Genomic DNA, 18,142 nt, shown 5'->3' with positions numbered 1-18,142 from the left:
GCATCGTATCCAGGGACGGGGGCCAACCTCTGGTCTGGAGGCAAGCTAAAAAATATATGTATATAGTTCCGCGATGAGGTCCAGCGGTCTACGCGATACGACCGACCACCGTGTCCTCTGCCATGTATAGTCAACTGGGAGCAGTACGGAGAGACGCCCTGCCGACCGTTGTCACATTTACAGACGTTGGAGTCGCTATTTGTCACTGCCAGTCAGGCAGCTCCTCAGTTGGCATCATGAGATACAATGCATCCTGTTCCATTCCTCACGACAAGGAAAAATCCACAGCAATAGCGGGAATTAAAGCTGGGTCCTGTGCATTGGTTTCATCCATGCAACGCCTCAGCTATGGACACGTGTCAAACTTACTAATATTTGAACATTTCTGGATGTCCATAATTAAAGACTTAATTCTGTATCATGACGCACCACTGGAACTTATTATGGGGCATGTCGTAATTTGACATCGATTTGCTTATTTCAGAAAAAAATTTAAATTTTCTGTCTTGATTTTTATGTTGCTGCTCGCACATACTGATACGACAATTCAAAATCAAATGGCTTCTGAGCACTATGAGACTTAACATCTGAGGTCATCAGTCTCATAGACTTAGAACTACTTAAAGCTAACTAACCTAAGGACAGCACACACATCCATTCCCGAGGCTGGATTCGAACCTGCGACCGTAGCAGCGCGGTTCCGGACTGAAGCGCCTAGAACCACTCGGTTACAACGGTTGGTGACAATTCAGTACTAACTTTTGCAAATTACGAATGGTACGGACCGGTACTCCCATGACGGAGCTCGATCGACGTGTGTACTGTCGCAGGCGTCATCTCGTACATAGAGGCGAACGGCAGTTTATGCGTCATCTTAAACACATGCAGAGAAACTGACGCAAGAAATCATGTTGAACCTGTGTGCAGGTGTGAAGAAGCTACCTGTGAGATCAAACTAGCCATCTCCTTGTGTACGCGTCATTTTTGGTCAATGGTGCCAAATGTATATATTTTTTGTTTTGTGAGTGTAGCGAGACATAAGCAAAGTGAGCGGATATCGTTAATCCTACAGCTGAACGCACACTGCGATGATGAGATGAGATGTGTTTGGGGCTCGGTAATTACCTGATACATTTCAAAGTGCACAAACACTGTCTCATAGGCATACGAAAAGTCAGAGGATCATAGAGAGAGTATTTTTAGATGAGGGACCAACGGCTGCGGAAAATAATTCAGGCGTAACAGAGTTTTCGGCGAGCAAAGCATGGGAGGCACATGTTTGAAAGACTTTTACATTTCGTACGAAACCATTATCTGGCGGATCGGTGTCGGCGATGCCATCTTTAAAAGCAGTCCACAGTCGTCTGTTAAGTTGTCCCACGGCGGCACTGAAGCCTCGTGACTGGCTATCGAAGACTGACCACCATTAGACGTACGCGCGGATCAGAGAAATGCACGGTATCCGCAAATCCGCAGTCCGCTTCCGCAAGCAGACGTATTTCAGCTGTCTCCGCGGATATAAAACAGTGTAAACCACTTCAACCAGTTCGGCACGGTGAGGCTCAGACGGCAGGCAAGCACCTGGCTAGATTTTCGTCTCCTGATGTCGGACCTCGTAATTGATTTGGGTCTGGAAGTAACTGTCTCTGAAGGCGGAGAGTGGGCAGTAGTTGTAACAGCGCAGCATATCGGACAGCGACATGCACCTTCTTTACCAGTAGAGACATTTTCAGGTCTGTGTGTGACTTTTGAGTGAAGTGGAGGGAACATACCCGTTTAGTGTCTCGAACATGTCCGGTTACGCAACTACAAAACGGAATTTGCCGGAAATGTTATTCTTCGGCTACCATCGCAAGAAATGTGCTGAGCAAAGTCATCGTTTATTAGGGGAAGCGTATGGACAACTTGCTCTGTCGGAAAGAACGCACAGAGATTGGTTTCGGCGATTCAAAGGCAACGATTTTCATGTGTGCGACGAAATACGTCGTGATCGGTGTGGTGTATCATAAGCTGGTGCATCTAGGTATGAAGGTGAACGCTACGAAGCTCAGTTATCCAACTGGAATCGCGCTTGAGGACAAACGCTCGCAGCAGGCTCAAACAGATGACAAAGCCATTCTGATTGGGAGCCTTGAAAAGACATTGTTAGGATATCTTACACCACTCGCCATATTGCCCATCTGAGTAGCGTTTCTTCCGCTGGATGCAGCTTGCCCTTTCTCAACGACACTTCACATCTTGTAATGGTCTCGGAGACTTGCTACCGAGGAACAAGGGCGCTAATACACAGGGTAAGGTGTCCCCTATTCCTTCCCCCCCCCCCCCCCCCCTCCTCTCCTTGCAACCCCAGCTCTCATGGCAAGTATAAAATATAGTGTTGTCAGGTGCTTTTATTTCAAGAAAATGATTCAAAAATGGTTAGTGCGCTGATTTTAACGGGGTCGGCACTGGAACATTTTTATCGCTAGTTACAAGTCACCGTTCGTCTTTCAAAATATTGAAATTACTCCATACCCACAGGTCTAACACCCAATAAACAGTCGTGTAGCCGCCCTCGCCGAAGGACACTACATTCGATAAATTATACCATTTTATTAAAATAAGCATGTATTTTCCGTTCATCAGACAACGAGAGCTAGTTCAAATCCCCAATACATTCCAACGGACCAAGAAAGTAAAGGTCGACCGTCACCATATTTTATTGAAACAGCAGGAAACGTCCCCCCAACCATTCTTTTAACAATCTAACTCCCATGTATAAACAACTTAGAACGTGTGGCTACGTCACAAGTGAAGTAATGCGTTAAATATTTGACGTTAAACATGTGAACTATTATGGCTTAAGACGAAAAAACCTACTTTTGTCGGTTTCATTAATTTCGGATTATTTACCCGTAGCTCACTGAAAAAGTGAAGAGCAAATCTCAGTCTTTATGAGGTCGCATCTCCCGACCTACGTGTCCTATAATGACATCGTTTTCAGGGTACAACGAGTCGTACACGTGCTACTGAGCAGCGAATAGAGTTACTCGTAAAGAAGTAGTGAACTAAAACGTCGTGCCTGAGCGTGAAGTTCCACTGGACCTACACCCAGATCAACATACACACTCCGCAAGCTACTACATGTTGCGTGGCGGAGGGTATCCGGTAACACTGCTAGTCGTTTCTTTTTCTGTTACACTCGCAAATAGGACGACGGAAAAAACGCCTGTCTGTACGCCTATGTACGAGCCCGAATATCTCTGATCTTATCTTCATGATCCTTACGCGAAATATACGTTGCGGCATTAGAATCGCTTTGCAGTCGGCCTCAAATGTCGGTTCTCAATATTGGTCCTCGTGAAAAACGTCAACTTCCCTCCACTGATTCCCATTTCAGTTCCCTAAGCATTTCGTAAGACTTGCGCGTCGTTCGAACCTAATGCTAACAAATCTAGCAGTCCGCCTTTGAATTTCTTCGATGTCTTCCTGTAATCCGAGCTGGTGCGGATCCCAGACACTCGAACAGTATTCATCAAAGGGCCGAGTCCTATATGCGGTCTCCTTCACAGATGAACCACACTCTCCTAAAATTCTCAAAATAAATCGAAGTCGACCATGTCCTTACACGCTCATTCCATTTCACATCGTTGTGCAGCTTTACGCCCAGATATCTAAACGACGTTACTGTGTCAACCAGCACACGGCTAGTGTTGATTTCGAACATAATATGTTTTCCTACTCATCTGCATCAACTTACATTTTTCTACATCTACATCTACTCTTGGAGAAAACAGAACCACTTGTATGAATACAAGAGCTCAGATGGAAACCCAGTTCTAAGCAAAGAAGGGAAAGCAGAAAGATGGAAGGAGTATATAGAGGGTCTATACAAGGGTATAATAAAGTCATCAGAAGATCAAAACAAACTGTAAAACGATTTAGAAAAGATAGCTGAATGGTGCGAAAAGTGGCAGTTGACTTCAAATAACGATAAGTGTGAGGTCATCCACATGAGTGCCAAAAGTAACTCCTTAAACTTCGGTTACACGATGAATCAGTCTAATCTAAAAGCCGTAAATTCAACTAAATAACTAGGTATTACAATTACGAACAACTTAAATTGGAAGGAACACATAGAAAATGTTGTGGGAAAGGCTGACCAAAGACTGCGTTTTATTGGCAGGACGCTTAGAATATGTAACAGAACCTACTAAGGAGACCGCCTACACTACGCTTGTCCGTCCTCTTTTAGAATACTGCTGCGCGTTGTGTGATCCTTACCAGATAGGACTGACGGAGTACATCGAAAAAGTTCACAGAAAGGCAGCACGTTTTGTATTATCGCGAAATATGGGAGATAGTGTCACAGAAATGATACAGGATTTGAGCTGGACATCATTAACAGAAAGGCGCTTTTCGTTGCGACGGAATCTTCTCACGAAATTCCAATCACCAACTTTCTCCTCCGAATGCGATAATATTTTGTTGACTCCGACCTACATTGGGAGGAACGATCACCACGATAAAATAAAGGAAATCAGAGCTCGTACGGAAAGATATAGGTGTTCATTATTTCCGCGCGCTATACGAGATTGGACTAATAGAGAATTGTGAAGGTGGTTCGATGAACCCTCTGCCAGGCACTTGAATGTGATTTGCAGAGTATCCATGTAGATGTAGATGTAGAATATTAGTCAAAACGAGGACGAAAGTCGTATAACGATAGGGGAGGGATGCCTAGATTGTACTACGTTTCACATTTTATTTATTATAGCCTAAACAGCGACTTACAAAATTATTTAAATAATGACCTCCTGAACTGCGGGATGTTGTTCTTGGTGTTTGGTTTACAGAATGGAATTTGTGAGTAAAATATATATCCTACACGCAGTTTTCGAAACATCTGCAAGGCGTACAAGTTACGAATCTTGTTTCCCAATGTGTACCAGTGGGTGCATAAACTGTACCACCCACATAAACTGTGTGCTTGAGCTTAAAGACACGAGGTGTGATCACAAAGTAGTGATAATTCTTTAAAGCAGTGGGCTTTATACATTCGATTTCCAAAATTTTTGTATCTTGTTGGTCCACATGTTCCTGATGTATGTTTGCATTTTCAACTGTTTTGAATGTTTAATTTGTTGTTGACAGCCGAAAAGGTTGTACGTGTTTCCGAATGCTCAGCGAATTTTTACTTGTGAAAAAGGTGGATCAAATAATTTTCATTTAATTTCGCTTAAAAAATGTAATACAATTCAGGACGGCATTCTAAATGTTGACTGTGGCTTTTGGGGAATCTACTATGAGTAAGACAAGAGTTTACGGGTGGTATAAACATTTAGAAGAGGGCAAAGAAGACGCTGAAGACGACGACCGCTCTGGACGTCCTGGCAGAAGTAACGAAAATGATTCTGGAAATTCGTCGAATCACCATTAGAGAGGCTGCTGATGCTATCAGCATAGCCTTTGGCTCATGCCAAGCGATTTTTTCAGGTGTTTTGGGCATGACACGTGTCGCAGCGAAGTTTGTCCCAAAACTGTTGACTTTCGATCAAACTCGACGTCGGTTGGCGCTGCTCAGGAATTGCAGAATGAAGTCGACAACGATCCACGACTTCTAAAGAAGGTTACAACAGATGACGAAACATAGGTATGACGTTGAAACCGAGGTCCAGTCGACACAATGGAAACTGCCTGAAGAGCAAAGTCCGAAAATTGTTAGACAATTTCCATCACCTGTGAAGGCTCTTCTCATAGTTTTCGATTAAAGTGATAGCGAATGATGTGTTCCTGCCTTACGGTCGCACGGCCAATAAGGAATAATGCCTGGAAATTGCGCATCGTTTGCGTGAGGAATCCGAAGAAAACAGCCAGAACAGTAATTAAACTCTCGGAGAAATGTCATCACGATAATGCTCCCATTCACATCTCAATGCATGTTCGTGAGTTTTTGGCAAAAAAAAAAAAAAAAAAAAAAAAAAAAAAAAAAAAAAAAAAAAAAAAAAAAAAAAAAAAAAAAAAAGGAAGAAAGAAGAAAACATCGTTACGTTGCCTTAGCCACCGTATTCGCTGGACATGGTCCCCTGCGACTTTTTTATTCCCGGGGCTGAGCAGAACGTCGTTTGCCACCACTGATGAGATAAAAACAGAATCACTGAAGGAGCTGTACACCATAACGAAAAATGACTTCCAGAAGCGCTTCCAAGACTGCAAAAACCGATGGCACAAGTGTATTACACTGAAAAGCCAAAGAAACTTGTATACGTGCCTAATATCGTGTAGGAGCCCCGGGAGCACGCAGAAGTGCTGGAACACGACGTGGTATGGACTCGACTAATGTCTGAAGTAGTACTGGAGGGAACTAACACCATGAATCCTGCAGGGCTGTCCATAAATCCGTACGAGTACGAGGGGTGGAGATCTCTTAACAGCACGTTGCAAGGCATTCCAGATATGCTCAATAATGTTCATGTCTGGGGAGTCTGATGGGCAGCGGAAGTATTTCAACTCAGAAGAGTGCTCCAGGAACCACTGTGTAGCAATTCTACACCTCTGGGATGTCTCATTGTCCCGCTGGAATTGCCTATGCACAATGGAAATAGATGGAAGCAGGTGATCAGACAGGATGCTTACGTACGTGTCACCTATGAGAGGAGTATCGCATTTTGTAAAGGCATACATTTTTCTTCTACATCAGTTTTTTCCTGTAATTATCGAGTACCCCTACTAACATGTGATGTTTTCTGTACTTTGCAGAATATGGATACACACTGAAGAGCCAAGGAAACTGGTACACCTGCCTTATATTGTGTAGGGCCCCGCGAGAACGCGGAAGTGCCGCAACACGACGTGGCATGGATTCGACTAACGTCTGAAGTATTGCTGGAGGAACTTGACACCATGAATCCTGCAGGGCTGTCCATAAATCCGGAAGAGTACGACGGGGTGGAGAACAGCACGTTGCAAGGCATCCCAAATGTGCTCAATTAATGTTCATGTCAGGGGAGTTCGGTGACCAGCGGAAGCGTTTAGACTCCTGGAGCCACTCTGTAGCAATCCTGGACGTGTGGGGTATCGCACTGTCCTGTTGGAATTGACCAAGTTCAACGGAATGCGCAATGGATATGAATGGATGCAGGTGATCAGATAGGATGCTTACGTACGTATCACCTGTCAGAGTCGCATCTAGACGTATCAGGGGTCCCATATCACTCCAACTGCACACGCCTCACACTATTACAGAGGCTCCACCAACTTGAACATCCCCCTGCTGACATGCAGGGTTCATGGATTCATGAGGCTGTTTCCATATCCGTACGCGTCCATCCACTCGATACGATTTGAAACGAGACTCGTTCGCCCAGGTAACATGTTTCCAGTCGTTAACAGTCCAATGTCGGTGCTGATGGGCCCAGGCGAGGCGTAAAGCTATGTGTCGTGCAGTTGGCTCCGAAAGCCCATATCGATGATGCTTCGTTGAATGGTCCGCATGGTGACACTTGTTTATGGCCCAGCACTGAAATCTGCAGCAATTTGCGGAAGGGTTGCATTTTTGTCACATTGAACGATTCTCTTCAGCCGTCGCTCGTCCCGTTCTTGTAGGATCCTATTATGGCTGCAGCGATGCCGCAGATTTGATGTTTTGTCGGATTTCTGATATTCACGGTGCACTTGTGAAACGGTCGTACGAGAAAATCACCACTTCACCGCTACCTCGGAGATGCTGTGACCATCGCTCGTGCGCCGCTTGTAACACCAAGTTAAAACTTACTTAAATGTTGATAACCTGCCACTGAAGCAGCAGTAACCGATCTAGCAACTGCGCCAGACACTTGTTATCTTGTTCATAGCCCAGCATTGAAACCTGCAGCAAATTGCGGAAGGGTCGCATGTTCTGTAGTAGCGCTCATAGTTACATCGTACAGAAATCGGTGATACAGAGCACCTGTCAATCTGTGGCTGTATGAGTCTGGGACCAATAATTCCTGCCCGTTCACTGATACTGAAGCGATCCTGACGACTCACCTCCACGGTTGCTCGAGCATTTGCATCTGCCCGCACCTGCCTACTGTGTCATCTCTTGTAAACCATGCTTCATCTACAAATTTCTCGTTACTAGCAAAACGGCTTACATCTCAGAAAGCGTTGATTTTTTTGACATATACGGGTCTGTCCAATGAAAACATGGGAAAAAAAGTAAATGGTTTATTATTTCAATAGTAATCGCCGTAACTGTTAAATATATTTATCCCATTGTGAGACAAGACGATCAGTGCCTTCGTGGAAAATGGTTGCTGTAGCGTACGAAAACGTGATTGTATCCAGGCATGCCCTCTTAGTCCGAAGGAAAGCGACGGCCGTGGATCTCTTTCATCAGGGCTCCAAAAATATGGAAATATCAGTGCTGAGAGATCGGGACTGTATGTAGGCGACCGCGTAGTCAAAACAACAGGCACGTCAGCTCCGAGAAAGTCGTGCTGGACTTGACCGCAGCGGACCGCTGTTCGTTGACTTTGATGAACACGGTGCCACGTTTACACTTTGCAAAAACTGAAGCCCGCCATCAAGTTCAAACGTCCAGGAATGCTGACTGGCGGCATCATTCTGTTGCACGATAACGCCTGCCCACATGTTGCCAAGGTGTTCAGACTGCACTGCAGGAGATTCGCTGGGAAGCCCTTACGTATCCACCACACGTTCCCGATCTCTCGCCATTTGGTTTCCGTATTTCTTCATGCCTGAGGAAACACATTTGTGAGAGTCTATATGCTTCGGGAGAGGAGCTGCTCGGCTGGATGCAATCATCGCTCCGTAGGCAACCGCAAACATTTTACCACAAACGCAATGACCGCCTTGTCTCACAGTGCGATAAATGTATTAACACTTATAGCTATTACTTTTGAAATAGCTAACACTTTTCTTACTTTTTTTCCATCTGTCTCGTTTACATTTCTCTGATCCTTGTATAATTATAGGAACGTTTCTTCTAGTGCATACATCGTGTATACAGATTTTTAGAAAATATTACCTCGGCATCCGCTGCTTCGCCCGCGTAGGCTATATGGTGTGCACATATTTTGTTCGTTTCCCTTTAATGGAGTTTGTATGTTGGTCACAAACTGCGACACTTTCTAAGGGTGTCCATACGGTTTAGAAAGAGAATCACTGCTCAGATTGACGTCAAATTTAAACAGCATGAAGGAAAACTTCAATGGAAAAAAACTAAAATTTTAGCAATAGACGGCGCTGTATGCATCTTAACGTAAATGAGGCTGATTACAAATCACAGATGAATCGCAATACGATGTTCAAAAGGGTTCAAATGGCTCTGAGCACTATGGGACTCAACTGCTGTGGTCATAAGTCCCCTAGAACTTAGAACTACTTAAACCTAACTAACCTAAGGACAGCACACAACACCCAGCCATCACGAGGCAGAGAAAATCCCTGACCCCGCCGGGAATCGAACCCGGGAACCCGGGCGTGGGAAGTGAGAACGCTACCGCACGACCAGCAACACGATGTCTATGGTTTGAGTTGCACATTGCACCACCCACACTGTTCAGTGTGCATGACTGCACAAGTTCGGTAGTGCTCAATTGTGTCACAGTTAGATAAGCACATCCAACACGGCAATGTCGTACCACAGAAATCGTCTTTTATTTGTCAGGGTGCCAAAAACCGCACTAAAATCAAGAGGGCATCAATTTTAAATGTCTTTGGCTCAAAAAATACATAAGAAGCAAACTGACATCGGTGTCAAATTGTCGTGAGAATGACGCAAGACATTTTCAGTTCGCTGCCCACGGTTTCCTGCCACAGGTTGAAATCGGAAAACAGCGTGTTCCACGACACTTGGAAGTGACTGGCGGTCACGTGCAGAATGCGTTGAGCGATGCGTGCTTTCAGTTCAGCTACGTTCGTAACTGGAGCACTGAACACAGATAACAGACAGCCAGAAGTCAACACGGATTAAGAATGTTCAAATGTGTGTGAAATCTTATGGGACTTAACTGCTAAGGTCATCAGTCCCTAAGCTTACACACTACTTAACCTAAATTATCCTAAGGACAAACACATTAACCCATGTCCTAGGGAGGACTCGAACCTCCGCCGGGACCAGCCGCACAGTCCATGACTGCAGCGCCTCAGACCGCTCGGCTAAACGGTCCTACGCACACATCCAAGCTGTTCGCGGTTTAGAGCAACGTTGGTGCGGAGACGACTCTCATAGCGTTTACCAGCAACGGTACAGGTCACAGGTAACAGGACCCGCAGCACTCAGCTGCTAGAAACAATAGCGCCCTACGAGAAACAATGCCGTCAACCCGCAGCGCACAGGCAGCTTTCCACAGTGAGGTCGTACCGAGGTTGATGTGAGTATAGACGAGTCCTCGGTAATGAAAATGGGCTTCGTCTGTTCACAGAACGTTTCACAGCCATTGACTGTCCACTTCCGTGAGAGCAAGAAATTCGGAGTTAACGATTGTCTTGCTGGCAGGTCAGCAGGAAGATACGCCTGAACATTGGAGATTTTGCATAGATAGCAATGCAGGATGTTGAGTAGGATTTTCTACATCTGCATCTACATTTCCTGCAGTGCTGTGGACGCATCTGCGACAGATGTTGGATCGACTGCTTTCCTCCGTCTGTCACAGTGCACTTCAATGAAACCTTCTTTTCGATTTTTGTAATCATTTTCTCTAGACCTTTTGCATACATCGGACCAATGCCTTTTTCCATACCAGTGAGTGTCTGGAACTGCTGCATGGATACTGGCGCACAGTCACCGTTCTTGTAAAAGAACTTTACCAACAGTGCACGTTCCTTCGTGCAGAAAGTCATGTCGGGTGTCTCGGGCGCCAAATGAGGAACAGCCGCGTGCCGCGCTTCAGCCTGTCAAATTTTTGTTAGTTTTTTCCCATGCTGTTTCTCCTGCGTCTATAACGCCCTCTTCAAATTTGACATTTTTGAAAGTGGAACTTTAATCATGGACACCCTCTATAGGGAGACTGGTACTGTCGGTGCAAACTGCGCGCTCTGGCGCAGCGACAGCGGAGGTTTCTCGTTCGAGTCCCTCGCACGTGCAGCGCACATGTGTGGCGCCGCTGCGCACAAAAACAAAAGCCAGCCTCCGCGGCCCGGCCGCCGCCTCTGCCTCTGCCTCTGCCTCTGCCTCCGCCCCGGCGTCCCACTGTCCCGCGGCGCCCGCCCCACAACCCGACAGGTGCCGGCCACTGCCACTGCGCCCAGCAGCAGGAGGTGGACCCGTGGCCGGTGATTGGCTGGGGGGCACCGTGTTGTTTCTCTTCGATTGGACTTGCCAGTTGTGTACACCTAATGCCATTTCTTGCTTCTCAGCCTCCGAAGCTTACGGTCTTCCCCTCTTGGAGATTCGTCGGAACTGGTGCAAATAATTATAATACAAAGTAATATCACCAGTTACAGTAACATTCTCAGCAAGTGCACCAAGTCCTTTCATCCATACATGTATTTTCTCACCATTAGAAACTTTTCTACATGAGCGGGTATACAAAGTAAAAGGCATATTACTATAAACAAAACTAGGTCTACTTTGAGTCTTCGGGTCGATTCCACAGTGCCAGGTCTCGTAGGCGACAACATCTCGGTCGGCAAAAGATTCTAGTTTTTTTTTTAGTTCACCTTATAGAAAAAAAAGTCTAGCCGCGTCAGATCAAGGGAATGTGTGGGCCATCTGATAACGCCCTCACGTCCTACCCAGCGACAAGAAAGAGCTGGTCAGCGCTTTCCTAGCCACGAGCGACAAGCCAGCCGCGTAACCTTCATCCTGGTACCACATACGGGAGCTGTTCTGTAAGTAATCCAAAGTACATTTTTGTCCGAAAGCCGTATTATTCCTCACTCTTTTGCTACAAAACCATATTTTTCAATATAATCTCGCTTCAATGTGACAGCCTTATGTCATCTTACTGCGAGGGCCTGCATGATAGCATGGTACCATTACACCGATGGATGTTGGAGCCAGCGTCTTGCTGCACCAATCACTCTCCATCATCCACGTACTTCTCCTCGTGGAGTGCATTCTCCCCTGGGCCAAACACGTGGAAGTAGGAAGATGCGAGGTCCTGACTGCAGGATGGGTGAGGAATAACAGTCGAATGAAATTTTGTGAGCTTTTCTCAAGTACGCAGAAATGTGTGGAGCCTTACGTTGTCATTGAGAAGAAGAAGAAGTTCGTTTCCATTTTTGTGACGACGAGCACGTTTCTGAAGATACCACAATACGCTTTAGAGTTGAACGTTGCGCCATGAGATAGGACGTGAAACAGAGTCATCCCTGATCCATGGCGGCTCATATCGATAGTGCCACTCTGGTGGTTTATCTTTCCTGCCACGGACAGGGCGGTAAGCAGCACCCTCTGCGCCCTACGCGAGGAGTAACGAGGCGTGGTCCTGTGGGGGGGGGGGGGGGGGGTGCTCCGGGACGTGGTGGAAGACGGCTGTCTGGTTGACGCACCGAGTGTGGGACCGGACCTACCGCTTGGAGATATACAAGTTGGCTCCGAACGGAAGGCGCCGTAGCAAGCAGCGGGAAGCGGGCGTCCTGTAATTTGTGTGAAGGAGTAACGATTTTGCATTGGATGTCCCAGTGGTTCCCGAGAGTTGCGGTGGCTGCTTTCGGAGAAGAGAATTGGTAAGAGCTTGTTTCTACACTCTTTTCCGTACGATGTTGCTGCCTGGCGTTATAAACAGGTGTAAATCAGGCGCTTGTATTGACTATACGGGAACTGGTGATGTAAAATTACATTTGTGGTTGAGTCACACTTGTACTGTGACAATTTAAAGGCGAGAACAGTTGTGGTTTCATTAGGTCTGGTTCTTTGCTGTGCAACTAAGGGAGTCAGTTATTTGGGGTAACTGAGGGAGCACCATTATGTTGGTCTAAGTGATACGTTCTCCACGTTTTTTCTATGACTTTGCGAATCGAAATCGTGGGGGAGTTCACGTGTGAGTAATTTGCTACTGTATTGATGGTTATGTTGAAAAGACTGTTCTCTGGTTTGTTAAATCACGCGCTGATTTGTAGCCAATCTAATCAGAAGTCACCATTGGTACTTGCTTATGTGCTACTGTACTTATGATTGGCGTTGTTTGTCTTTCGATTGTGGGTGTGCTCACGTTAAAAAAAATTACGGCTACTATTCATAAGGGTTGTCTAGTAAGGAAATTGCTTAAGCTTTTATCATATGCAAGTCTGTTTGCCTATCACATTGGCTTTCTATGCAGTAAGTGAAGGAATTTGTATGGTGGTTCAAGATTGTAGGCTGACTAGTATTTGAACTGGTGTTGAGGTTAAGGGCGAGATCAGCATCCCGCAAACCCGCACGCTGCGCGTGTTTAAATGTTCCGCTATTGGGGAGCCGGCTCTCTGTTCTTGGATTTTGTAAGGATACGTGATTAGTGCATCGCTGTAGTTTTTCGCGTGCTAAATTGCGGGGTGTCGGTGCCTAGGGCTAGACTTGTGATGTATGTTATGTTGAAAGGGAATTAACTGTAGCAAACTTAAGAGAGCTTCTAGTTCGCTTTAGGTCTGTACATGGAATGATGTTCATATTTTGTCGATTGCGGCAATAACTTCCTGTGTAGGGAGATCCTCTGAGGGACTTGTATTGTACTGTTGCAGTGCAGTCCATCTGAAACGTGATGCGTAAAACTTGGGACTGCAGCTACCTGATTAGTGTTTAACCTTAATTGTTGAGGATTATGTAATTAATTTTGATCGCTGGTTCCCTAAAGGAAGTATTTCGTTTTAAAATATGTGCTCGGTCAGAGCCTATTTAAATACACTCCTGGAAATTGAAATAAGAACACCGTGAATTCATTGTCCCAGGAAGGGGAAACTTTATTGACACATTCCTGGGGTCAGATACATCATATGATCACACTGACAGAACCACAGGCACATAGACACAGGCAACAGAGCATGCACAATGTCGGCACTAGTACAGTGTATATCCACCTTTCGCAGCAATGCAGGCTGCTATTCTCCCATGGAGACGATCGTAGAGATGCTGGATGTAGTCCTGTGGAACGGCTTGCCATGCCATTTCCACCTGGCGCCTCAGTTGGACCAGCGTTCGTGCTGGACGTGCAGACCGCGTGAGACGACGCTTCATCCAGTCCCAAACATGCTCAATGGGGGACAGATCCGGAGATCTTGCTGGCCAGGGTAGTTGACTTACACCTTCTAGAGCACGTTGGGTGGCACGGGATACATGCGGATGTGCATTGTCCTGTTGGAACAGCAAGTTCCCTTGCCGGTCTAGGAATGGTACAACGATGGGTTCGATGACGGTTTGGATGTACCGTGCACTATTCAGTGTCCCCTCGACGATCATCAGTGGTGTACGGCCAGTGTAGGAGATCGCTCCCCACACCATGATGCCGGGTGTTGGCCCTGTGTGCCTCGGTCGTATGCAGTCCTGATTGTGGCGCTCACCTGCACGGCGCCAAACACGCATACGACCATCATTGGCACCAAGGCAGAAGCGACTCTCATCGCTGAAGACGACACGTCTCCATTCGTCCCTCCATTCACGCCTGTCGCGACACCACTGGAGGCGGGCTGCACGATGTTGGGGCGTGAGCGGAAGACGGCCTAACGGTGTGTGGGACCGTAGCCCAGCTTCATAGAGACGGTTGCGAATGGTCCTCGCCTATACCCCAGGAGCAACAGTGTCCCTAATTTGCTGGGAAGTGGCGGTGCGGTCCCCTACGGCACTGCGTAGGATCCTACGGTCTTGGAGTGCATCCGTGCATCGCTGCGGTCCGGTCCCAGGTCGACGGGCACGTGCACCTTCCGCCGACCACTGGCGACAACATCGATGTACTGTGGAGACCTCACGCCTCACGTGTTGAGCAATTCGGCGGTACGTCCACCCGGCCTCCCGCATGCTCACTATACGCCCTCGCTCAAAGTCCGTCAACTGCACATACGGTTCACGTCCACGCTGTCGCGGCATGCTACCAGTGTTAAAGACTGCGATGGAGCTCCGTATGCCACGGCAAACTGGCTGACACTGACGGCGGCGGTGCACAAATGCTGCGCAGCTAGCGCCATTCGACGGCCAACACCGCGGTTCCTGGTGTGTCCGCTGTGCCGTGCGTGTGATCATTGCTTGTACAGCCCTCTCGCAGTATCCGGAGCAAGTATGGTGGGTCTGACACACCGGTGTCAATGTGTTCTTTTTTCCATTTCCAGGAGTGTATGATTTTAACTTATCATTCAAAATTCTAGTTTTGCTTTCTTAAAAGGCTTTCAGTTAAATGATTGCTATTTGCCTGTTTAATGTGTGAGTGACTTAAAGGAAAAGAATATTATTTTGTAATTTGTACTGATTGTTCCTTTTGGGTAATATCTGACTTATGTGTTCAATAAATGTGTTTAGTCAATGGTGATGCACTGTTCTATTGCTAGCCTACCCCTTCGACTCCACAGCCTATTGAGCTGCTTTGTGTCGAAATTGTGTTCAGAACACCCCTCTGACTTGACACCTCAACCCTTTCAGGACCTCTGAAGACCGTCGCCATGATTTCGTCAGGAGAGGTGATGTGCCACCGCACCGTGGCTTACAGTCGTATTCCCAGTTCGAGGTGAGGAACGTTTGTTTCATCACCTGGGACGATGTTCGACAGAAAATTGTCACCATCAGCCTCGTAACGCTCACTCAGTCCCGCGCAGACGGCTCTTCACTGCTGTTTACGCTTTTCCGTTCGGCGGCGAGGAAGCCAGTAGCCACACACCTACGAGTACCCCTACTGGCGGACGCTTGTGTCACCACTACCAGCATAGACGTCCAGTTCAGCGACAACGTATTTGATTGTCATTCGTCGATCACATCAAATGAGAATGTGCGCACGTTCCAACACCTCAGGTGCGATCTACCGGCTCAAGGGAGATCGCACAGGTTTGCGTGACCTTGCTGCAATGATTACAGACGCCTCACCCAACGACTCACTCTGCTTTTCTTGACTGCCAGGGCCCCGTAGGCATTCTGCAACTAGTTATGAAGTCCTGCTTTGCTCTGGTTTTCCGCCATATGAAAATCAATGACACTTCTCTGCTTGGAACCCACCTCCGTTACAGACTCAATTTTGAAGGGTACGAATGGCGGCGACACCTGTCGAAACTTCATAAAAATATAGGGGCTTTATTTATTTAATCGTGTGGCCAGGGCCCGCCGTGGGGCAGGCCGTTCCCCGGGTGTCGGTCTTTTGACGCCACTTCCTTTACCAGGATACAGGTTGGCTGGCAGCTTTTCTAGGAGCTCTTTGCGGTGTGGGGGAGTAGCCTTGTACGTGAAAAACGGCATCCCATTCGAGTCAATTGATGTTTCAAAGTACTGCATTGAAAAGGTGTTTGAATGTTGTGCAGGTGTGGCTAAATTTAATGGAGCTAAACTTCTAACTATTGTTATTTATAGATCCCCAGACTCCGACTTCACAACATTTTTGCTAAAGCTAGAGGGGGTTCTTGGTTCACTTTATAGGAAATACAAAAAGTTAGTTATATGCGGTGACTTCAACATTAATTGTATAAGTGATTGTGCAAGGAAAATGATGCTGGTAGACCTCCTTAACTCATAATCTTATGCAAACCGTATGCTTTCCAACGAGAGTGCAAAGGAACAGTAGAACAACCGTAGACAACATTTTTGTCCATTCCTCATTACTAGAAGGGCATTCTGTTAGCAAAAAGGTGAATGGCCTTTCAGATCATAATGCACAAATTTTAACTCTAAACGATTTTTTTGCTGCAACACATGTTAAATATAGTTATCAACTGTTTAGGAAAGCTGATCCAGTTGCTGTAGAGACCTTTGTAAACCTTATCAAGGAACAAGAGTGGCCAGATGTTTATAGCGCTGATACAGTAGATGATAAATATAATGCTTTTCTCAAGACTTTTCTCGTGCTCTTTGAAAGTTGCTTTCTGTTAGAACGTTCAAAACAGGGTACTAGCACAAACAGGCAGCCTGGGTGGCTGACTAGAGGCATAAGAATATCTTGTAAAACAAAGTGGCAATTACATCAAAACGTTAGAAACAGGCAAAATCTAAATGCAGCGGCCCATTACAAACAGTATTGTAAGGTGCTTAAAAATGTTATTAGGAAGGCAAAAAGTATGTGGTATGCAGACAGAATAGCTAAGTCTCAGGATAAAATTAAAACCATATGGTCAGTCGTAAAGGAAGTGGCTGGTCTGCAGAGACAGGTCGAGGATATAGAATCAGTGCGTAGTGGGAATGTCCGTGTTACTGATAAGTCACGTACATGTACAGTATTTAATAATCACTTTCTGAATATAGCAGGTGAACTAAATAGAAACCTAGTCCCAACACGGAATCATATAGCGCTCTTAGAGAAAAGTGTTCCGAGACTGTTACCTGAAATGCTCCTCCATGATACTGACAAGAGGGAGATTGAGTTAATAATTAAATCACTAAAGACCAAGAACTCTCATGGATATGACGGGGTATCTAGCAGAATGCTGAAGTATTGTTCTATGTATGTTAGCCCAGTACTTAGCCATATCTGTAACTTTTCCTTTAGGAGTGGTCGGTGTCCTGACCGATTAAAGTACTCGGTAGTGAAGCCACTTTATAAAAAGGGAGACAGGGACAATGTTGACAGTTCTAGACCTATTTCTATGCCATCGGTGTTTGCTAAAGTTATCGAGAAGGTTGTATATACAAGGTTACTGGAGCATTTAAATTCACATAATTTGCTGTCAAATGTACAGTTTGTTTGTAGAAATGGTTTAACTGAAAATGCTATATTCTCTTTCCTCTGCGAGGTTTTGGACGGATTAAATAAAAGGTTGCGAACGCTAGGTGTTTTCTTCGATTTAACGAAGGCTTTTGACTGTGTTGACCATAAAATATTACTGCAGAAGTTGGACCATTATGGAGTAAGGGGAGTAGCTTACAATTGGTTCGCCTCTTACTTTAAGAACAGAAAGCAGAAGGTAATTCTCTTCAATATTGAGTGTGGTAGTGATGTTCAGTCCCAATGGGGCACTGTTAAGTGGGGCGTTCCCCAAGGGTCGGTGCTGGGGCCACTGCTGTTTCTTATTTATATAAATGATATGCCTTCTAGTATTACAGGTGGTTCAAAAA

General features: G+C 46.0%; 1 protein-coding gene across 1 annotated transcript in view; it reads right to left on the bottom strand.

The window, feature by feature from the left end:
* The window catches only part of LOC124544935, a 389,392-nt gene extending 378,063 nt beyond the window's left edge, over positions 1-11,329 (bottom strand). The window contains exon 1 of the mRNA XM_047123682.1: positions 11,002-11,329. Within this exon, the coding sequence (XP_046979638.1) occupies positions 11,002-11,329 (328 nt within the window). The remainder of the gene's footprint in view (positions 1-11,001) is intronic.
* Positions 11,330-18,142: the final 6,813 nt, after the last annotated feature.

Source organism: Schistocerca americana, chromosome 8 (assembly GCF_021461395.2).
Source record: "Schistocerca americana isolate TAMUIC-IGC-003095 chromosome 8, iqSchAmer2.1, whole genome shotgun sequence".
NCBI lineage: Eukaryota > Metazoa > Arthropoda > Insecta > Orthoptera > Acrididae > Schistocerca > Schistocerca americana.
Note: the sequence above shows the minus strand (reverse complement) of the source record. Positions and strands in the feature narration are given on the sequence as shown.